This window comes from Tympanuchus pallidicinctus, unplaced genomic scaffold, assembly GCF_026119805.1.
Source record: "Tympanuchus pallidicinctus isolate F22 unplaced genomic scaffold, pur_lepc_1.0 scaffold5, whole genome shotgun sequence".
Taxonomy (NCBI): domain Eukaryota; kingdom Metazoa; phylum Chordata; class Aves; order Galliformes; family Phasianidae; genus Tympanuchus; species Tympanuchus pallidicinctus.
Window position 1 is genome coordinate 60,265,275 of NW_026294769.1, and position 24,134 is coordinate 60,289,408.

Consider the following 24,134-nt stretch of genomic DNA (forward strand, 5'->3'; position numbering starts at 1 on the left):
ACTTGCATGAAAAGGAATAATAAGCATTCAGGAACTATTTACAATATGGGTGTCAACTTACCTATACATCGAGGTGAAGAACCACTCCAAGTGCCATCTGCTTGGCAAATCCTGGTGCTGGAACCAACCAAAATAAAAGGCAGATTGCAGATGAATGAGACTTCTGACTGGTAGATGAAGCTCTTGCCTTCTCTTTTCCCTTGAGAGGGTACTCCAGGGTCACCACAAAACTTTGCTGTGAGAAAAGAATTGATAGTAAATAAATGTATCTTGTATTGTAATGTTCTTTACCTACTACTGCTGACACTGATTGAAAGGGATCTTCATGCACACTCATGCTGATGAAGAAAAAGGGCATGATCTACGACATAAAATTGTATAAAATTTTACAGCCTTAAGTGGAATGGGACTGTTGAAAGAATTACGGGCTCAATTCTGAAAAAGATCTGTGAATAGGGACTAGTGCCACAGAAATAATCTCACTGATTGATTGAAAAATCACTGTTGTAATTTTTGTTTTAATTATCAAAATCATATAGAAATCTTAATTTGAAAATAAATGCAACATATATGTTTCTAACACAGAGGTTAGAAATTGTCTCCATATCAGGTTTGCTTTTTTTTTTTTTTTAAATTTTTATATTAACAAAGTAGCATCCACTCTCCAGCAAAAAGAAAAATCCTCACATTAAAAAAATAATGTTTTGTTAAATGTATTATTTTTAATTAAAAACAAAATCAAAATTTCATCATTCCACTCTCAGTAGCCTTTAACCAGCCACTGAATATCTACCGAGTATCTGCCTTTGACATAAAAGGCACTATGCTAATTCCCATCAGTTTTCCTCTGATATTGAAATGGGGAACTATAGGACAAACTAAAAGTACAGCAAACTAGAAGTTCTGCAAGTGTTCCCATTCCCAGTGGAAATATTGTCCTATGGTTTCCTGGAATCTTTAATAGAGATATGGAGGCCTTTTAACAGAGATAGCCCTGTGGAGGTCTGGCACTGAGGCTATGAAGCTACTCTCATTCTTCAAATATGTTAATTGACTAATAGTAAGTTAAATTTGTAGTTAAGCATTTTCAGGAAAAGACCTTTTTTTTTTTTTTTTTTTTTTTGCCATCTATTCTCAAGCTCATAAGAACAGCAGTCCTTTACTCAAGATGCTATGTAACTAATTAAACAGATAAATTTAATAGGTCATAGATGATCAATAACAAAAAAAAAAAAAAAAAAAAAAAGAAAAAAAAAAGTATCCCATTCCAAATTATTCCACCTAGCTATAACTTGCATATCTTCAGCAACAAGCTCTATGGAATCAAGCTGGGTACTAAATTTCTGATGTCAAGGGCGATTTAAAATTTCTCATTGAGAATGACTTAGACCAGCTCCTCATTTCTGCCAGATGGCAGCTAGCTTAAGCGCTTTGACAAGCACTGGCTGCCTACTGATATACACTGCAAACCAATGGGTAACCTCTGCACATCAGCAATACTCAGTTAATGTAATCTCTGCATGAAACCATCCTTAATTCCTGGGCAGCTGTACTCTGGGCTAACTATACCTTTTAAATATTTTAAAGGTGGGATCCATTTTTCAGAGCATTCTGAAGTATTCCAACATCAAAAGATGAAAAATAGCTTGTGATATCAAAAAAATTAATGTAAGAGCACAATATTTCAGTCAAGAACAAATGATGAAAAGCTTTTTACATGGTCTTTGTCGTTTTTAATATTGTAAATTCTAGAAAACCTTCTACTAATGAACATAAATAGCAAATGCTTCCAGAAACAATGCCATATTCCATATTCACCATATTCCAGTTCTGATATGTAGTTTCAGTATACTAAGTAACAGTTTTTTGATGGTATGAGAATATCGTTGGTAGGAAAAGTAAGGAAGTGATAATGATCATTACGGTTCCATAGTATTAGGATGCAGCTTAAATAGTTGAAATAAATACTTGAAAGGGAGAGATGAAGAATGCAAAAAACAAGCACAACAACAAAAACACCTGGTAAAATAATGGAAAAATACTTATTTCAACATTTAGAAAGCTAGCTAGCAAGTTCAAATGAAGCTTTAGGGCCACCAAAAAGAAATTATCCTCTTCCAGATAAGCTGCTTGCTCAAGATTGCATTTCCTGTGGTATAGCTGTTCTACGAACAACTACAAAACGCAAACAAATGAATCTCTCAGAAATATCACAATCACATATTTTAAAAGGGTTTTTAAACAATAAGTAGAACAATACAAACCTAAAGAAAGAGGCTCATTTGCTATTACAATTAAATTTTTAGCAATATAAAAATCCATCAATGTGACAACTTTCAAGTTAATAAAATTTACTGCACAGAACATGTAACTCAATTTAACGTATGGGGAAAAACAGAAAATTGTCAGGGAACACTCCTGGGATTCAGTAAACACTAGTATTATACACAACTCTCAGTGACATCAGAGAAAGTCTAGCATAAGTAATAAGCAAATAAAGAGTTTATAATGAATTTTCTCCAATTCATTACATGGCTGGATCCTAATACAAGGCGGCATGTTTTGTTGGGATATTTGATGTTCATTGATTATATTTCTTTCATTTTCATGTGATCTCACAAAGGATTTACAGATATTCCTATATCTTCACTAATATATAAATAATATCACAATTTTAAACAAGATTTTAAAAAATATATGTAAAAAAAAAGAAAAAGCACAATACTTGAATAATACAGGACCATAGAGAAAATACTTACGCAAGCACTGAGGTACTTCACCACTCCAAGTTCCATTCCCAACACAAGTCAAAACAGCAGGAAAAGAGAGTTCATAGCCTGGAGAGCAAACATAGCTAATGCTAAATCCCCAGTCCAAGTTTGTTCCTTCCAACCTTCCATTAGAAATCTGCGGTGGAGTTGGGCAGGTAACAGCTGCAATAACATTCAAAATAATTAGACCCAGCTGCTGTAAATATTCCCTGTGTACACTGTTACAAGAAGAACCATATGTGCAAATTTCACCTTCTTTAGAGGACAATTAAGTAAGAATATGCTGTATTTCTCAATATATTGTTGCCGCATTTTCTGGAGTTTGTGCTTCCTAGTTTTCTCCATTTCAGAGACATATTATAATGGCTGATTGATAAAGTGTATTAAACTGGATGCTGTATCAAGCAAGGCAGCAAAATTGCCTCAAAATAGATATAGAGACTATGAAGTGTACAATAATTAAAAAAGTCTGGTAATATTATACTAATTGAATTTGTTTGTTTGTGTTGACAACATAGAGTAAAATTATTTTTATTGAGATAATAAATTTATACTAAGAAATTTATACATATTGCAGATACTAATGCCCACTGATCAAGTTCCAGGGCACGATTCCTCTAAAATACGCCTAGAAAGCCTGTTTCTATGTACTCTAGTGTGATTAATATTTGCTTCACGACTAGCTCTTCAATAAAAAAAACCACATCAAAGTGGAAGGATAGAATTGCAAGATTTGCATTCTCTTTAAATTATCAGTGTTGCTTCTTCTAAGAAAAGCCCAACTCTACTACAATAGAGTTCCTCACTTCCAGGCCTCCCAGGAAAAAAATAAAAACATCATCTACTCATCTGCAGAAAAGAAGATTGAAAAACACCACAGAAGGACTGTAGAAATTACTGACATAAAAGTAGTAGAGGTGTAGAAGTGTAGATAGAAATAAAAACACTGTTCCCTGGATAATGGGATAGTAGCAATTATTAACTGAGGGCTGAAGTAAAAAGGGTATACAAGAAGCTAGATGAAAGAAAATATGAATTAAAAAGAGGAAGGAAAACTTAGGCAAAAATAAAGAATTAAAAGGAGAAAACAAAATTATTTTTAAAAAGAAAAGCTAGGAAAAAGCATATTAGAAAATGAAGGAAAGCAAATGAAGGAACTACTGGAGGTCATCCAGTCCAACCCCCTTGCTAAAGTAAGTTCCCTAGAGTAGGTAGCACAGGAAAGCATCTAGGCAAATTTTGAGTACTTTCAGAGAAGTAGATTCCACAACCCATCTGGGTAGCCTGTTTGTGCTCCATTACCTTCAAAGTCAAGAAGTTGGTTCTCATGTTTGTGCACTTGGTGTTATTGAGCCACAGCCAGCTGAGAGCTTATGGATTTGGACTAAAAAAAAGACTAAGTGAATTAGGCCTTGGTCTTCATGGGGAACTTCAACCACTGTGATATCATTGAATTATAGAATCCTTAGAGTTGGAAGGCATCACTGAAGGCCATCTAGTTCAACTCCGTGCAGTGAACAGGGACACCACAGCTACATCATATTGCCTAGGGCCTTATCCAGCACCACCTTCAAAGTCTCCAGGGATAGGGCATCAACTATGTCACTAAACTGTTCCAGTGCAAAAGTTCACTGCAAAAGATTTTTTTCCTTATATCTACACTAAATCTACCCTTTTAGATCGTGAAGCCATTCTTCCTTGTTCTATCACTGCAGACACTGCTAAAGAGTATATCCCCTTCTATCCTGTAGCTCCCCTTTGGATACTGAAAGGCTGCTATCAGGTTACCTCCGAGCCTTCTTTACTCCAGGTCAAACAGCCCCAGCTCTCTCAGCCTGTCCTCATAGGAGGAATGTTCCACATTTTCTGTGAGTCTGTGAGTAAGCAAAGGTTCATGAAAGGCAGGTCGTGACTGACCAACCTCATCTCCTTCTATGACTGGGTGACCAGTCTGGTAGATGAGGGAAGGGCTGTTAACATAGCCTACCTAGACTTCAGCAAAGCCTTTGACATGGTCTCTCATAGGCTTCTTCTGGGGAAACCGGCTGTCCGTGGTCCGAACAGATAAACACGTCTTTGGGTAAGGAACTGGCTAGAGGGCCGTGCCCAGCGGATCGTGGTGAATGGAGTGAAGCCCAGCTGGTGACCCATTTCAAGTGGTGTCCCCCAGGGGTCGGTACTGGGGCCCATCTTAATATCTTTATTGATGACCTCGATGAGGGGATTGAGTGCATCCTCAGTAAGTTCACAGATGACACCAAGTCAGGAGGGTACGGAGGCCCTGCAGAGGGATTTAGACAGGCTGGACCACTGGGCTGAGGTGAATGGGATGAGGTTCAACAAGGCCAAGTGTTGGGTCCTGCACTTTGGGCACAACAACCCCTTACAGCGTTACAGGCTTGGGGATGAGTGGCTGGATGAGTGTGAAGAAGAGAAGGACCTGGGGTGTTGGTTGATGCTCGGCTGAACATGAGCCGACAGTGGGCCCAGTTGCCAAGAGGGCCAATGGCATCCTGGCCTGCATTAGAAATAGTGTGGCCAGCAGGAGCAGGGAGGTGATCATCCCCCTCTACTCAGCACTGGTGAGGCCACACCTCAAATATTGTGTTCTGTTTTGGGCCCCTCACTACAAGAAAGATGTTGAGGTCCTGAAACGTGTCCAGAGAAGGACAGGAGTCCTTCTTTGGTGAGGGGTCTGGAACACAAGTCTTATGAGGAACAGCTGAGGGAGCTGGGATTGTTCAGTCTGGAGAAGAGGAGGCTCAGGGGAGACCTCACTGCACTCTACAACTTCCTGAAGGGAGGCTGTGGTGAAGAGGGATTTGGCCCCTTCTGCCAGGCAATGAGCAGGACAGGGGGCAATGGCCACAAGTTGTATCAGAGGAGGTTTAAATTAGACATAAGGAAGAACTTTTTCTCTCAGAGAGTGGTCAGGCATTGGAACGGGTGCCCAGGGAGGTGGTGGAGTCACCATCCCTAGAAGTGTTCAAGAGGCATCTGTACAATGTGCTGCATGATATGGTTTAGCGCTTGTGGTGGCAAAGGTGATGAGGAGACATTTGGACTAGATGGTCTTACAGGTCATTCCCAACCTCGTGATTCTGTGATGATTCTATGGGACAGGAGCAAATCTCCTATGAAGAGAGACTGAGAGAGTTGAGACTGTTCAGACTGCAGAAGGAGGCAGCTCAGGGAAGATCTTATCAATATATGTTAATATCTAAAGGGAGAGTACAAAGAGCACGAGGACAGATTCTTTTCAATAGTGCCCAGAGCCAGGAAAAAAAGAAATAGGCTTAAATTGGAACACGAGAGTTTCTGTCTTAACATCAAGAAACATTTCTTTACTGTATGAGTCATGAATCACTGGCACACATTATGGAGTCTCTTGTCCTTGGAGACCTTCAAAAGCCATCTGAACAGGATCCTGAGAAAGCTGTCCTTGGTAATAGTCCCTGTTTGAGCAGGGGCATCGAACCAGATGATTTCCAATTCCTTTCCAACCTAAACCATTTTCTGATTTCATGATGCTGTGATACAGCAACAGCTCTCAAATATTCAACTTAAAGTATATTATAAAACGCAGGTCTGTGTTAAAAAACTAAAAATTAAACAAAACAAATGAATGCTTGAATAAGCATCTTTATGCATCTCAACAGCACCACAGAATCATTTATATCTTCTATTACAACAGCACTGCAACAATTACGTGCCTGTGTTCTGGCTAGTTCATTTTCCAATTACTTTAACTAAGTAGTACCAAAAGACCCTGGCATTTTCTCCTTACAGTAAGAACTAAATATTATAAATTTCAAACATACTAATGAATATTATGTATTTATTTTATTTGAATAGTTATATCAGTTATTAACTAGAGTTGCACACCCAGTGAATCCTAGAGATTCTTTATATTATTGTTATTTAGCACTTATACAAGACATAAGTATCTACCGTCTAGAAATTGAAGCCAAAACTAACAGTCTTCTTCCTTCTTTATACATTTGTTTGAGTCAGATCAGAGCTAGCTCTCCTGCTTCCAGTCAGGTGCAGCACAGTCCTCAAGAATGCAATGCTGGGAAAATTTTGGTGAAATTGTATCATAAATAATTGTTCTGTCTGTTAATCTAATAGCTTTTCACTTACAGGCACTCTTAGAAGCAAATTAAATTGTAGTCAACCAGACTGGTTGGTCTGGTCATTCTTACGCTTTTAAAATCAGATTTGCAATTGAAGCTGTGTCTGGTTAAGAAGAGCACAATAAAATAGAAATGAGTTAATTTTTAAGAGAATCTGAAAGTTAGACATCCTCTGAAATTGACAAAATACAGAGAGTTATATTATACTTGGTAGCATATTGAAACAATCATACTTGAGAAGGAAAATATGTGCAACTGGGGTGGAGAATCAAAAGGATTTAACCTGTTTTTCCTCTGGAGAGAAAATGAGGTTATAGTCAAACATCCAGAAAAAAAATAAACCATTCATGAGAACAAAGTAAGTACATGCTTAGACAATTAAGTTCTGGAAAACTAAAGATTAAACAAACTTAGTATCAGCTCAGGAAGAAAGAACATTAAAAATTTAATGTTGCTTCTTTACAGTTGTGATAGGTTTCTCAGAAAAAAATTGTTTTGATGATGAGGGTGATCTTTTAGTAAAGTTCAGAATTTTTGCTATTTAAACTACCAATAAGTGTTTTAAAAAGAAGTTCAATAAAGCAGAAATATCACCAATACAATTAATAAATGAAAGAAAGCAAGGACCTGGAGATTCACCATTCTAGTTTTGACATTATAGAAGTGGTATTATATATACCAGAGTGGTATTTTTGTAAAGACAGAAACAACTGTACATGGCTTATCTTTGGTAATGACATCTTTAAGGTTAACAAACAAAAAAATATAGACTACCATCATTTCATACTGGCTAATTTAATTTAGCAACAAAATAATACAGTATTCTGTAAGTATTAAAAAGGAAAAAGAACCACCAGCAGCAGCAACAAAAACCTGTCAACATGCAGTGCTGTCATCTAAAAGTTTTAAAACTGGAGAAAAGAACCAAGTGATTAAGTCATTTTCCAGCAGCCAAGCAACATATTTGTAATAACAGATTTCTAAAAAAGTACTTGGCTGACTCCTTGCAATGAACAGTGGATGTAAATGAACTAGAAGAAATAGCTGACTAAATAAATATTATACCTCTGCATGTTGGGATTGATCCACTCCACGTGCCATTGCTAGTACAAGTGCGAATGGAGGAGCTATCTGATTCCATTGTATATCCAGGTTGGCACATATAAGTAACATTCTGTCCAACCACATAATCATCACCATATCTCATGCCATTTGCTGGAACTCCTGGATCTCCACAATTGATAACTGCAAGTAAAGAATTGAAAAACAGTTTTTAAAATTTGAATGCGATGTATTTATATATAAGAGGAAAACAGACAGGGCAAAACTAGGGATTTATTAGGGAGAAATAAGAGGAGCAAAAGTATAAATCTGGTCTTCATCAGCATAAGATATGTCATCCAAATTAGCTGCCAAACACAACTCGAGCAGCTGTACAGTAATAACATTTTGGAGAAAATCAATACACCTGTTCCAAAGCAGAAGTAATGGACTGTAGAATTTTGATCAGTAAAATTTTAAGATCATAAAATGAAAAAAAGCAAGAAATAAACCACGCATCGCTGCTACTGTTTCATACCTCCTATCACTTCCAAGCCTTATTGTTAAAAATGTAGGTATTTGTTGTCTGGTTTATTTTTTCCATTTGAACAACCTGAAAAAAAACATTGCCTGGAAAATTTTACAACTATGTATATAAACAGATGTGAATATTCAGGCAATCCACAATTATGTTACATGGTTTATTCCAAAATTGGGCCAATAGCATTTACATGAGAGAATGGTTGTAAAACGTCCTATAATTTCTGGCGTAAAAGTTGCTGCAATGTCTTTCTTCTCAGTTCTCATGAATTTGGTCTATAAGTCTCAGGTTCAGTTTTCAGAGAAAGAAATCAAGAGAACCATAGTGGCAATGATCAAAAGCTAGTCTTTTCAGGGAAAAAATAATAATAATAATAATAATAATAATAAACTAGTTTATACAACATGCAGCACATATGTTTTTAACAGTTCATCTAATAGTAAATTTGACAATCTCCCTGTAGTATCTTCATCACAGTTTCTTAGGCGGAAAACCCATCCTAGCTACTTCAAACTCCATGCCAAAGCGTGTCCAGTGAGACTGGCACCCTCTCTGTATCCTGGTTTCCAAAATGAGAAAACCTGTGGAGCATTCTGAACAAATCCCTTGTTGGTGAACTGAGAATCCAAGGTGCATTGTATACCTGCTCCACAGTTTACCACAATTTGTGCAAAGGGATTTTAATTAATACGAGTGATTCAGATCTTCAGAAAAATGAAATAGTCCCAGATCCTACCTGCATCCTACCTGCAGATGTGGAATAGACTACAGATTACACACCATAACGTTAGCTGAGCTAGTCTAAAGGCAGCTACTGATATGCCACTAAATAAAAACACAGTTAAAAACAGGAAGACAAGAAGGAAGTACATAGATCAAGTAATTACAGAGCAATCTCAATTGGTCTGTAGTCTATATATTTTGATGTACTATTGCATAAACAATGAATGCACAAATGTTACAAGGTATACCTAAGAGCTTGGCTATACAGTTATTACACCAAAGCAGAAAAGATAGAAGTTTACCCATATCCTGGGCTCACTTATGAAACTCCAGTGGAACAAATCTCTTCTAAATTCTTCACTTCCCCACTGGTAGTCAGCTCTTACATGGGTCTAGGAGAGGTGGAGTCAGGCTCCACCCCTTCTGGCAGCACAGGTGAATTGCCTTCACCTGTGCTCCCATGGTTGACTCATTGCTCGCCTCAGGTGATCAATCAGAGGTTCAGGCTGTGATTCAGCAGTTCCCAAACAACTATGTGCAGCATTCAGTAAGCAGAGCATTCAGTAAAGACATTCTTCATCTTTTCACTGCATTGTATTTTTAGAGTATTCCATGTACAAAATTATTTATGAAGTAGTGCAAGAAAAAGCCTTCATCTTATTTGTGGTCATTCATTATAGTTTACTTCATTGTCTTTCAATAAAGCTAAAAACAAGGAGTATATAGTAGACCTGTGTCTTACTTGTGCAGTTTGGCAAGGATCCAGACCATGTTCCATTGGCAGTACATTGTCTTACAGATGATCCAGAAAGTATGTATCCTTCCATACATGAATAAATCACTGAATTAGAGAATGTAGTTCCATCAATGCGAAATACTTTTCCATTAGCAGTTGTCCCTGGATTACCACACTGTACAGCTATAAAGGAAAATATTAAATATTTTTAAAATGTAGTCAGTTGATATCATTTTTGAAATAATAATGTCAAAGGACATCCATGTTGCCAGCAGTGTTATGTTACAGGAATCTGTGCTGTTATGCTGAAAAATGAAGGTTTCACCTCCTACTGATAAAGCATGTTGTACAGTAAATAGCTGTCTGCATGAATTATTTGCTTTTACCCTTTCAGGTAGCAAAGCCTAAATAAATAAATAAATAAGAATTATTTAGCTACAAAGACAGAATCCCAACTAACCAACTAAGAAAGTGCCTGGTCTACAGTTGACATTGTATTCTTTGATTCCATGGTATGTATGCACTATAATATCATCAAAGTACATAACCAGTCAAGTACAATTGAGTCAAGTAGAATCTGTTGGGAGTTATTTCTTATTTTTGAATCTAGATGAATAAAGTATAGATGATTATCTTATAAATATGTTTTCAAAACTCTTTTATGATAATGCACAGAGGTGAACAATTCTAGAATGACTTACAACGAAGAAACTTGTTTCAGCATTTCATTTTCTACTGAAAAATATCAACAGTATCAGTTAGCACAATTTTTAAACCAATCATTCACTATATAAAAATATCTAATGATATTATGACAGTGTGTTTTCTCTAAAACAGCTCTGTCTCTGAAATTCAAATTTATAAAGGTTATTAAAAAAAAATCTTTCACTGAAAATTGAGTTTTAGGAGACTTATCTACTACTCCATTTAAATTTTCTACTAGATAACACATAAAGCTGACGTTGGCTCAAAAAGAAACAAATAGCCCAGTGTATTTAAAAATAATGACAATTAAAAAAAACAACTTATTTTAGAAAAGCAGTTTCTTGCTAGCAAATGATTTTAAATTTGCATCTTGGTGTCAAGCACATTACATTGCAACAACTTACTGGAAAAAAATTAATGGTTAGTATAAAACCATGTCACAAAACTGGTAATGTAATTTTTTTTTTTTTTTTTTTTCTGATTAGCATGTGTAATAACAAGAGACCTTGTAAAATGAGTGTATCTGTGAATCTTTGCTGATCTACCTTTACATTCAGGTTGTCTCCCAGTCCAACTTCCATTTGCCAGACACGTTCTTTCTTCTGAGCCATGAAGAATGTATCCAATATCACAGCTGAAATGCACCGTGCTTTTAATTTTAAAATTGTTTTCTTCCCTAGACCCATGACCTGGGATACCTGGATCACCACAAGAACCGGCTGTATCACCTAAAATTTGAAATACAGAGGTTAGAATAAATATGAAATACTATGGTGCTGCATGTAAAATATGTTTACATCTATTTACTTTATAAATAAACATATTTTTTTTTTAAATAAACATATATTTTTTAGAAATAAAGATACACCTGAATGGGTGAGTCCCCATAACGACAAAATTGATTCAAAAATCATCTGAATTTTACCAATTTTATATAAATGCAGAACAGAAATTATCTCAATGTTTACTTAAAAGATATTAAGCTTTTGGTAAGAACATCATCAAACAAAAATAAAATAAACAAACAAATAAAAAAGCACAAAACAACAACAACAAAAAAATTAGAAAGCAAAAACCTTGGTGATGCAAATTACACTGTCGTTTTATATAATATAGATATAAACAATTAGGACTATAGTTTAAAGCATTTACAATTAGCATATTAACTCCAGCAATATAACAGCTGTATGACTGATTCAAACTCTTGTACTCAAAAATTTAAGCTCTTTTCTGTTTACCTACATCTTTATATGATTCAGATTTGTAAAACAGCCTGCCATCCCTCTTTAGAAATAAATGGTAAAATTACAGCCCAAATGTCAAGTCAAATAACATTATAAGTTTTTAGAATATCTAGCATCTGCTACTTTTTTTAAAATTCAAAAAGCTTTAGTTCAAGATATGAATCCTTCTGTTTTGCAGTCTTTTTTTTTTTTTTAACTACAACAAACATTCCATAAGTGTAAAGATTCTATAATAACACATCAATTTTCAGTAAGTTAGTTGCCATAATGCCTAAAGTAATATTTTGAGGGGAAAAAAAATAGGCATTTTGCTGTGCAAGTATGAATTAAATATTTCTCATGTAAAGTCAATTGTGTTCTTTTTTAATACCTAATTGTTACCAGAAATTATTTCTCTTTTAATCTTAGAGAGGTTAACTGACAGTTTTTGTTTATTTGTTTTTTAACTGAAAGCTACAGAAACAGCTTCTCTCAGTGACTAATCACATCGGGAGTTAATAGTGTTATGACATTGTAACAGAACATATTTTCATTACCTCACAGATTTAATTCAATGGCTTTCACAGTCAACTCTGAATAAGAACCATGCTCCACTCGTGTAACAAATTCTCAGCTGGCATTACATTTTCATTAAAAGGAGATTATTTGTCTACTTAAGTTAGTACACAATAACTTTTGCCCTTATATTCTACATTGCTGTAAATTTATGACTCCAGCTGACATGCTTATGATGACCAAAAACTGAATGCCAGAAGATATCAATAGGAAATCAAAATTCCTTCTAGCTCTGGATTGTGAAACACAAAGTGCGATGTAACAAATAGGAAACATTTTAAGGGTAATGTAACAAAAATTTGGTCACTTTATGTTTGTTCACCTATTTTTGAATTCTTATATAAAAAGATTAATAACGGTGTCAGCTGAGAATTACCTATTATTTATTACTGATATCATCACCAAAAAAAGACAGTGTCTAAGTCTTTAACATTTGTAGGTTGCTCTGGAAGTAATGCCTCCTAAGACACCACAGATACAAAGAGCACAACAAAGAGCACAACAAATAATAATATTATTTGATAAAGTCTTAGCAACAAAACAATTTCTTCAACAGAGTCTCTACCACTGGCAATGCATTTCAGCCAGTGATGAATGAGAGTTTGCATGCTGTGCTCATAAAAATCTGTACCAGTTGAGATGACCCACTACTGCTGTTGCCACTGCTGAAACACAGCATCTACCACCTCACTGTGCTCATATTCACTTTGGTTTCTATATACATTCAATGAACATCAGTGGGTGCAATTTTTTCCTTATGGAGCAGTTTGATGGCTCATCTTTGCTTTATATGTACTTCCTTGTCAGATGCATTTTTGTCAAGACTGCTCCTATGCAGCTATCTTTTCCATGACAACAAAATTTAATGGAATATTGGTGGGAAGGTTCAACCTCTACTGCAATACCATTAATACCTGCCTCTGACACTATGGGTCAAAACAATGAAATAATAGGCATTACTTTTGGCACAGCCCTTGTACATATCAACTGTGGAATCATGTTATCAAGGCTAATAATGAAGACTAATAGATTCACACACTGTTTCATGTAAAATATGGTCATTCTGTACAGTAATCTGCAAATTAATTTAAAATGATAAACTCTTTGATAAGAAAGTCTAAAAGATGTTCTAAGATAGAATACTTGCTTGATGCAGAACAGCTAAAGAAAATAACCGTACATAAGCTGTGGTCAGTCAGAATTTGATTCCCTATAATCTAGGTCAAATTAACTATAACCTATGTCAAAGCAATGTTTCTTCATGAACTGAGAGAAAAATACGATTGTATCAGATTAGGATTTTCTACACTTATGAGATTGGGATTAATTTATTTTTGTGACTTAGATTTCCATTTTTCATGTGATCAATGCTGTTAAACTAAGTTTGTGAAATAGTTTCCTAAATGTTAAATTGACCTAGTAACTTATCTTGACTTCAGTGAGATCTAATTTATTAGAAGGATTAGACAGTTTTCTCTCAAAATAAAGTACTATAATCTGAAAATATTTGGAGTTCTTAGGGCTTTTTTTATAAAGATGTATGTATTATACAATTAAGACATGACAGAGGTTTCATAAAGTAAATATTAATTACTTTGGAAATAAATAAATAAATAAATAAATAAATAAAACATCATGTTGTGAAGATATTAGTTTTTTGCTAGTAGAATTCTCACTTTTGGGAGACTTTACTTCTTTCTATTTCTATTAAAATATTATTTAAGTTTTATACATTATTTTCCGGGTTTAAAATGGCTTTCTGATAAAATCAATCATAGAATGTACTACAAAATCAAATTAATTCAAAGCATCTTCTGAGCACACTCATTAATTCAAAAATATTACCTGAGCAATGAGGAAGAGATCCACTCCACTGTCCATTTAACTGACACGTACGAGATGATTGCCCTAACAGAGAGCGTCTACCTGTGCAAGTATAATGAACAGTAGACCCAAATGTATATTTATCTCCAGATAGGACCGCGTTAGGAGGAACGCCAGGATGGCCACAGTCAATCACTACAATGCATAATTATTGGAGATAAAAAAAGGTTATTATCACTGATCAAACAGTTCGTAGTTATCATTTTCATAACTTCATATATAAATTTTTGAAGACCTTCTTAGGGCTTCAGGGAGGTGAGCACTTTGCAGGGTAAGTATAAAGTTCATTACGGATAAAAAGCTGTAAAACAAATGCTTCTATATTTCAAAAACGTGTTTTAGATAAAGATACTGATGTCCAAAGACATTCACAAAGCTGAGCTTTATGGCACGGTCATATACAAGCACACAATCATGCATGCATCTGTCAGAGAAAAATACAGTAAGACATTATCTGCCAGTCACTGATGAACTAGAGAATATACAAACCTGAATCTCTCATTCACTGGGCCCTAATTATTGATTGTGGCATTATTATTATTAGGCTTATAAACAAGATAATTAAGTTTTGCTTTAAACCTTAATTCCATGCTACTTCACAGGTTTTGGTTAATTAAGATATTCCATTCTATGAATAAAGCATTTGTGTACATATTCTAACAATTTCTTGTTTTAGCCTGTTCATATGTACAATCCATTGATGCTAATTCTTCAGAGACTGCATTGAATAGTCTGACATTCTTAGAAATTATCACATCTCTATTATTTTTTCATTGCACAAGTTTTGATTGGTAATTGCAAGATATTTTCATACTGTCATTAATTTTTAATACCCTCATAATCTTGCCTTTTTTGTGATTTTCATTTACAGATTGCAGTTATACATATCTAATTCTGCTAACTGGCTTAAATGTCAGGATGTATGTAAACTCAAGAAAGAATATGAGAATGCTTAGCTACTTATTTTTGTCCTTTAATTGCCTTTTATATACAAAAATACAGTAAGTATTTCTTGCTATAATTTTGTTAAGGCAGTCATAGTTTTAGGAATAAAAAACAGGTGAAATGTCAGAAACTTGATCTAAAATCAGGACAGTGTCACTGCAACAATTTTAGCAGTCTTTCATCTATTGGAAAGCTCCAAAACATTACAGTGAAGCTACTGAGGCATCTAGCTACTGAATAAGAGTTAAGTAAAATTTCAAAGGCCATATGCATCATCGTGAAGAGTATTATATATAAACAATGCATGTAATGGAAACAAATCTATGTATTGAAAAAAATTAACTACTGTCTTTTAAGAGCATACATTATAAACACTTTCATATGTGAAGCCAACATATAAAAAAAACTTAAGAATTCAGAGTGAATAGTAAATTTAAAGCAAGCTACATTTGGCAAATTCTGAAAACAAGATTAACATTCATGAGCCAAATTCACTCTTATCTACAAATTAATCCAACCTTACACATTTCATTTATTTTTTACACTTGCGTATGGCATGTGGCAAATCTTGACCAAATATTCTTATTTATATATATACTGAAAATCAGACATTGCAGCTGCAAATACCAGGTTGCTGGAACAGCCCTTAAATCATACAGATTATTGTTGCTGTTTGTTTAAAATCAACACTCCATCATCTTGAATATCATAACATTTTCAGCAGGTTTTTGTTGTATTTTTAATCAGAAGCCTAATCAAAGTCGAGAATTTATTCCTTTCTCTAGTAATTCAGATTTGTACAACAGCACATTGGCTGTACAATATAACATTAAAGCTACGTGTAAATATTTTTCTAATAATTACTTTCACTCTTAGTGGTTTAAATTTATACATACACTGATTTCAGTGTCACATTTTCTCAAGGATCTAACTAGCCTTCTTGTTTCAAGAACCTTCTTCATCCAAGAACCCTCTTGTTTCAACCCCACAAAGGATTTAGGGATGTTTTATGTGATTGATTGGCTCTGATTTAAAATTAGTCACCACTGTACTTTTTGATAGACTTGTAAAATCATGAGACTAGTTCATAATACAAATCAAACACTTCCTGTTATCATGTTATTTGTTTAGTCATTCATTTATATAAAATCTACTATTGTTTATGATTTTACAGAAAGAACTTAGAACGTTATTAGTAAAAAAGCATATTTATCATCTAGGCTTCAGGAAAATGAAACTATTTCTTTTTTTGAACAATGCTTACAAATTTTGCTGATTTTTTTTTTTTTTTTTTTTTTTTTTTTTCCTGTCATCTTTATTTTTCTCATTTCCTTCTTCTGCCATTTTCAGAGTAAAAGATGTTATCACAGAGGAAACATTACTTTTGTATCAATACCTTACAATATGCAGTTTGGGTATTTCCTATACAAACTTTTTCTCTATATTCATATTTGTACCTTAAAGTCCTGGGATCCTAATAACTAATCTAGAAAATGAAATTCTGATAAAAAGATATTAAAAAAAAAAAAATCAAATGTGAGATTTCAATGGCTATTTTTTTTTCCTAGGGGAGAAAACAAACAAACAAACAAAAAACCCAACACCTTCTAATCATCAAATACAAAGATAATACTGACCAATTATATAAAAGATATAACATTCTGCAAAGAAGTATAAAGTTACACCAGTTTCTGGTCAAATGTGATTATGCATCAAAGAAATTACAACATTGTTAGTTTGCAGTCCAATTCAATTTATAAATGTTATGTTTTTCTTGAGCAGTAAATTAAAAAGCATATCATCAGCTTTCTATAATCTGCAGAGCTGTCAACAAGTCATGAGTCTATCTATCTGATTGCTGAGAATGGCTGTATATGTCCTATTGTCAGGGAAAAAAAGTCAGGACAAAGTACTATGATAGAATTATTGAGAGGATGACAAAGACATCAGCAAAAAACCAGCTTATATTATTTGGATTTTGAGCTTGGAAGATGGGAATTCTGTCTAGATGGTAGTTTACAAATAACAGATTAAAGTACATTTCTGAGAACTAAATTGAGAATACTCTGCAATCCAGGAAACAAATATGGTCACTGAAATTCTATAAGGTATACTGTCAAAATGTATCTTTCATTCTGGGTAGACTACAAATTTAAAGTGCTTTTCTAGTAGTATGTGCCTCAATAGCATATGCACCTTAAAGTCTTTAATTGAAAGGAAAAGTTGAAAAAGCATTACGGTCTTAGTCAACAGTTTCTTACAGGATTTGTATTAGTTAGAAGATCAGAACATGTTGTAGAACATCACATTTCAAAGGAACTGATTTACTTTACAGGTGAATAATTTTTTCTTTGTCACAGTGTGTCTCTTGTCCATTACTCTATTGGTATTTGAGAAGAAGAAGAGCTCTTTGAGTGCAGTTAAAGAGAGACTGAATTCCAGCTAGGTTAAAAAAAACAAAAAAACAAAAAAACAAAAAAAAAAAAAACAAAGATTCAAAGGAAAACAGTCAGCCAGCTTTTAGATTATTTTCCATTGCTCTTACAGTGGAAAATGCCAGCAACTGAATGACTGCCTTGCATATGTGCAAAACAGAGCCAATTTGCAAAATACACTAGAAGTTGATGGGATCTTATAAAAATGTACAGTAGATGCATCAGAGTAATTTTAGTAAGCTCTATGATTGTGATTTTTGAATAACTTGGATATGTCTGATTTACAATTCTTCAACCCCTTTATACAAATTATGCAAATAAAGCTGAGGATGCCCTTTCAGAATTCTATGTAGCACTTTCACTGCCAAAGGAAAACTTGAAAAAGATTAAAATCGGCAGTAGTAAATTATTTCTGACAATTCTGCATGAAGATTGAGAAAAACACAAAAAGGGAAAGAAAAAAATCTTTGTACCTTTACATACAGGAGATACCTGGAGATATGTTACTATTAGTTAAAATTTGTATTTTTGAAAAAGTATTGTTATATCAACATGAATGTGTAACAGTTTAAGTCTAAGTAAAAAAACAGTTTAAGTAAATAAGAATAATTCTGAATTACAGTTAATCTGCTTATCCTGTACAAAGTAGAAAAAAAATCCAGAACCAGGAGATTTCAGCAGTAAAAATAAATAAATAGCAGATTTTTTTTTTAGAGAGAGGATAGCAAAATTGGAAAAATCCTAATTATTGAAAGCAAAAAAAAGTAAAATTGAGAACAAATATATAATGTATTGTAAATGTTCGTCCATGACTCATGAACAAGGAAACTTTGTTTTTCCTTTTATCTTAGTGAAAAAGCTTTCAGCCTTACTCAGAGAGAAAACTTGATCCCAAAGTAAAATCTTGTATAAAAGTTTATAAAGAACTCAGCAAATCAGGCATCCCAGTCAGTGAAAAATTTATGAAATATCTACAGTATCACAGATTGAAAGTTCTTCAGGACAAACAAACAAAAAATCTTTGTGTTCATCTCTTTGCCTTCCTGATGGATAGGTTGCATATGACTTTTACTCAAGTAGTATGAAAAGCTGAGAACATCTAAAGGACATTTTTTACTCTCTTTTTTGGTGTTTGCCTAATGTACTCAGATATTTTGATCTTGCTGTTGTCCCAGATGATGTCCAGAAAGTATTAGTGGCATAATCCAATAGTTGGCCCTGTATTTTTTAAGATTCAGTATCATTGTAGTTTTCTGGTCAATTGAGATGTATTGATAAATTAAATGGATAAGTTTTTCTGAAGTATTCAGAGATTTTTTTTGTTTTCTCTATTGCATTTCTCATTATTTCAATGCTATTTGCTGCATGAAATAACAATATAATTGCTGTACTTCAGCTGCCACTGAAGCTCCACTTCTCTCATTCTTGCACACACAAATATGTAAGTAAATATGATTATTCTAATTGCTTTTCTGGTACTGATAGAAATGTTGTGTAAAATAATATCTAGTCCAGTTAACACTTTTAACAGAAGCATACACATTATCTACTTACTAATGCATTCAGGCAGTGGTTTGTCCCAATGGCCATTTGGTTGACAAACTAAAACCGAAGAACCAAATAAAAAATAACCAGGATTACAATCATAAAATACCACTGTGCCATACGTGAAATTTCCATGTTCTATTTTACTCTCTCGTATGGAATTTGCAGGAATTCCAGGATCAGAACAATTCACCACTAAAAAGAGAAAAAAGTATAGACTTCAGGTTACTAAAATAGTCTTGAGATGGCCTCCTATCCATTGAATGAGAAACTTGCAATGTTTCAAACGTGTTAATGCCTTGATTTTATTATATTATTATACAGAACTAGGAAGATTATATAAAACTTGCAGAGGCTAAAATCAGGGGAAATAAAAGGAAATGATTATTCACAATAAGATAACACTGTAAATGTCTTTGCTGCTATAAGTGACATATAAACATATTCAATTAATATACTTTACTTTACTGAAATTCTACCCACAGCTGGAAAGAGGTTACAGGGCAAATGTGCCATTAGTCTAATCCACACAGCAATGCAAATGTAGTTATAAGCCTAACATTTTGATGACTAATCACATCTTTGAGACACATTTTTTGAGCTAAAGGACAGATGATCAGATAGTGATGACAGTGGTGATGCTTCCAGGACAAGAAAATAGCCCAACAAATAGATATGAACTTTTAAAAATATGGGTAAACTTTGATGATTAAAATATATTTATTTATTTATTTATTTATTTATTTCCTGATTACATCAGGTTTGATACATTTAAAAATAGTAAAATACTGATTTTTTTTTTTTTTTTTGGCAGTTTACAGCTAAACTACTCTTCTGGTGAGACACTGCACATTACAAGCACCAGTAATGATGTATTACAAAAAGCTGGCTCTTCTTAAAGTCTTTTCTGAAACCAGTAGATTTGCAGATGTGTAAAATTTCAGAAAATTGCATTTTACTGTGCAATACCCAAACAACAAAGTGATTTACAGCAGCTAGACTGAAAAACAGATTTATTAGTTACCTTTAATCCACAATATGTGTTTAGTATTGCAAATTAAAAAAAAAAAAACAAAAAAAACAATTGCCTCTCACAACAAAGAGACCCTTGGAAAATAAAGTTCTGTCAACTATCACTTAAGGCAAAGTGATTGAAGGAAAGTAAGTGGATGACGATTTAGCAAAGAAAAACAACATATGAATACATAAAATAATTTAGAATTATGGAATCTGATTATTGTTTAAGTTGGAAGTGACCTTCAGGATGTCTAGTCTAAACCCCTTCTGCAGGACATCTTTCACTAGATTTCTCAAACTCCACTCAACTTCACTTTGAACATTTCCAAAGATGGGGCATACACAGTTTCTATGAGCAACTTGTTCCATTGTTTCACCACACATCAAAAAATGGATTCTCTATCTACAACCTAAATCTACTGTCTTTCAGTTTAAAGCTGATACCTCTTGTTCTATCTCTAGTAGGTCTGGTAAAAAAATCTTTATCAATCTTTCTTACAGAAAAAATGACCCAACTCTCCCAGTCTGCCTTCATATCTTCATAAAGGAGTTGCTTCAGCTCTTTGGTCATCCTTCTGGCTCTCCTCTGGACCAGCTCCAACTGTTTGGGTCTTTCATGTGAAAGAGAGCTGAACCAGTATTCCAGATGCAGTCTCATGAGAGTGGAGTAGAGGTGGAGAACAACCTCACTCTACTTGCTGGCCACGCTTTTGATGAAACCCAGGATATATTGGGCTTTCAGGGCCTAAAATAATTTAATTGGGAAAGTACCCAAATGACAATGAATAAGGAAAAAAAAAAGTAGTTGAGCAGAGCAGTCAGATACATGGAAATGAAATAGGCGAAAAAAATACATTTTCCTGTGCAATTTTGAACTATACTGGCTAAAAATGTAGTGTATTATTTCAAGATTTTAAAAAGTTCCTTGTCTTCTCTGTATAAACTTGCTTAAGAAACTTGTAAAAATTATTTTAAAAAATCAACAAAAACTGCAAACACATAAGAAAGTTTCTCTGCAACAGTTGTCCTGACAACTTCCTGAATATAAGAGAGACCTCTTATATTCTAACTGAAAAGTGAAACATTGTATGATTATTAGTAAGACGTTGTCATGGTTTTATGATTTTTGGTTTTATGATTTTTTTGTTTTAATGCACATTTTGTCTTAACAGTGTCCCTTTACCTTCAGTTTATTTTCCAACCTTTATTTTCCAACTGAGTTTGAAATCTGTAAATGCTTGCTTCATACCTTTGCATATTGGAGGTGGGTGGCTCCATTGTCTATTAGCCTGACACTGTGCTTTGGTTGGTCCTTGCATAACATAACCAGTATTACACGAGAATGTCACAACATCATTGAAGTTGAAACCATTTCCACTTGTTCTTCCATAAATCGGACTACCAGGGTGCCCACAGCTAACAGCTAGCATAACACAAAACAAAGGCAGAGAATGCTGTTATCAGATTTCATGATTTATAATTATCACTATAATTTACACGGTAGAGCATTTTAAGTTTTTTTTTTGTTTGTTTGTTTGTTTTTTAATAAGACACTGAGTGCTTTCCATGAAAAATGCATATTTAGCATTCCTATAAAAACTGACTACAGAAGTACCTATTGTCAGAGCAGATATAAGAAAAATCAAGCACAAATTTGCTTGAAAATAATTTCCAAAATTATAAATATTTCTTTCTGATTTAGCAAAGTCCAGTGGAGTCTAGTTTGCTTGCCACACGTGTTATAATATAAAGTGTAGAATATAAAACAATAATGTTTTTATTAATAATGAAGTAGAAATAAAATAAAATAAAATTATTACAGAAGTTTTAACTATCTCTTTTTCTGTGTAAAACAACGTAAAGACAGCAAACAGTGAACAGTAAAGGTACTGAATTAACATCTTAATGATGAAGCCTTCTGCAACAAAAATGGAGATATAAAAACAGAAAATTTGCAGGTGGACTAAAATGTATTCAATACAATGATATTACTGAATCTGAACCATTTAATCATAGTAGTAATTCACTTGAAAACCCTCATTTTTCAAAGTTCAAAGATATACCTCATCTTGTCTGAGAAGGACATTTCGGTAGTGGAAATCAGTATGTATTGTCATGCTTACTTACGCACACAAGATGGAAGCTGACCAGACCAGTTGTGATCCTGTTGACAAATTCGTACAGAAGAACCAATCAACCGAAAACCAGGACTGCATTGGTATACAACTGTGTCTCTATACCCATAATTTTCTCCAATTACTTGACCGTTGACTATAAGATCTGGAATACCACAGTGACCAGCTAGATTTTTCAAATTAAATGATAAAAACAAATATTGTCAGTTAATATGTCAGAGAAATTTTAAATATATCTCTTAATTTACAACAAAGAAATCTTCCATTCAAACAATCAAGTGTTTATTTCTATTAACTTGGGGAAAACTGCAGTATTACACAGTATAAATAGAAATAATTCCCATCAGAAAAATAAAACTGCATGCATCATAAATTCAGCATTCTTCCAATGAGAATAAATTACTTTAGACAACTTGGTACTGAAATCTGCCTTTCTTATACATTGGTCTCAAAAGAATCCCAAACATAAATTTGTTTAGGCTGAAGTTAATCATTGCTACAATATCCCGTTATCCTACAACTACATCCAAATGTCCTGTCAAAAACCAATGTTTTGGACTAGTCTTCAACTTTGTACTTTTAATCCAGAGAAGTGGAGGAAGAAATTAAGTATGCATCTTTTTATTTCACTATTTTTTTTTCTCACTGAACTTAAAAATAAGCACAACAATTCACCAATTAACTTGAAAAATGGAAATGATATCACATGACAGAGAACTCAAACTAAACTAAACTAAACTAAACTAAAATAAGGAAAGCAAGTAGTGTTATAACTAGTACTTAAGTTTAAGTGGAAAAAATATTACTGGACACTCAAACTCCTTTGTTCCCCATTTGTCCTATAATTCTAAAGAAAAAAAAAAAACATCAAACCCTTATAGCCATGTGGTTGCTAGTGAGAAAATAGATTTAGAGGCAAAACTGTTTGTTCTTTCCTTTTAACTTTGGAGCCTTTATAATGCTCTGATGTATTTTTCTCTTTCTTTGAAGGTTAGAAACTTCCTATAAAAAAAAATACAAAATACATTGGCAAAGCTGAGATTTTCTTGCCTCTGGAAGTTTAAGTCTCACAGGGGATTTTTCTGACTGAGAGATGTAAAAAATCTAGTAGATAAACAAACAACAGCAATCAAATCACCAGATGGATTTGGCCCTATTGGTTTAGTTTTCAAAACATCATCTGACATGTTGGTGCAGCTTAGTATGTTTGCCAAATAAGGTGTACATAATGGTATACATAGTTACTGACTAGAGAACCTCTGAGACCACAAATGAAATTTGCACTGATTTATTTATCTGAATTCTCTCCATTATAATAACGTCAGATACTCATTAATATTTTTCCATAAGTGCTTTTACTTGCTTTATTTTTTTAATCTGAAAATCTGTAGACCTGATCTCCATCAAAGGTAATTAATTAAGATCTTTCTCTTATAGTAATTGCCATCATTACTTCTTCAAAAGCATGGCAGGAAAGGGAAAGGAAAAGGGAAAGGGAAATGGATCTGCATGATTTGGTTTAGTGCTTGTGGTGGCAGTGGTGATGAGGAGGTGATTGGACTAGATGATCTTATAGGTTGTTTCCAACCTTGTGATTCTATGATGATTCTATGAAAGGGAAGGGAAAGGGAGGAGGAGAGGGAGAGGGAGAGGGAGGTGGAGACGGATAGGAAACACTGAGATCTGAAATCATTATTACTTAGTCTTCTATTTCATTGGAA

At 33.9% G+C, this 24,134-nt stretch overlaps 1 protein-coding gene across 2 annotated transcripts in view; it reads right to left on the minus strand.

The window, feature by feature from the left end:
- CSMD3 (CUB and Sushi multiple domains 3) overlaps window positions 1–24,134 on the minus strand; it is a 512,773-nt gene that overhangs the window by 24,469 nt on the left and 464,170 nt on the right. For both annotated transcript variants that reach the window (XM_052703606.1, XM_052703607.1), the window contains 9 exons: window positions 22,406–22,579; window positions 21,528–21,701; window positions 19,271–19,456; window positions 14,298–14,471; window positions 11,199–11,381; window positions 9,955–10,131; window positions 7,973–8,152; window positions 2,760–2,933; window positions 62–235 (listed from right to left, as the gene is read on the minus strand). In XM_052703606.1, the coding sequence (XP_052559566.1) occupies window positions 62–235; window positions 2,760–2,933; window positions 7,973–8,152; window positions 9,955–10,131; window positions 11,199–11,381; window positions 14,298–14,471; window positions 19,271–19,456; window positions 21,528–21,701; window positions 22,406–22,579 (1,596 nt within the window). The remainder of the gene's footprint in view (window positions 1–61; window positions 236–2,759; window positions 2,934–7,972; window positions 8,153–9,954; window positions 10,132–11,198; window positions 11,382–14,297; window positions 14,472–19,270; window positions 19,457–21,527; window positions 21,702–22,405; window positions 22,580–24,134) is intronic.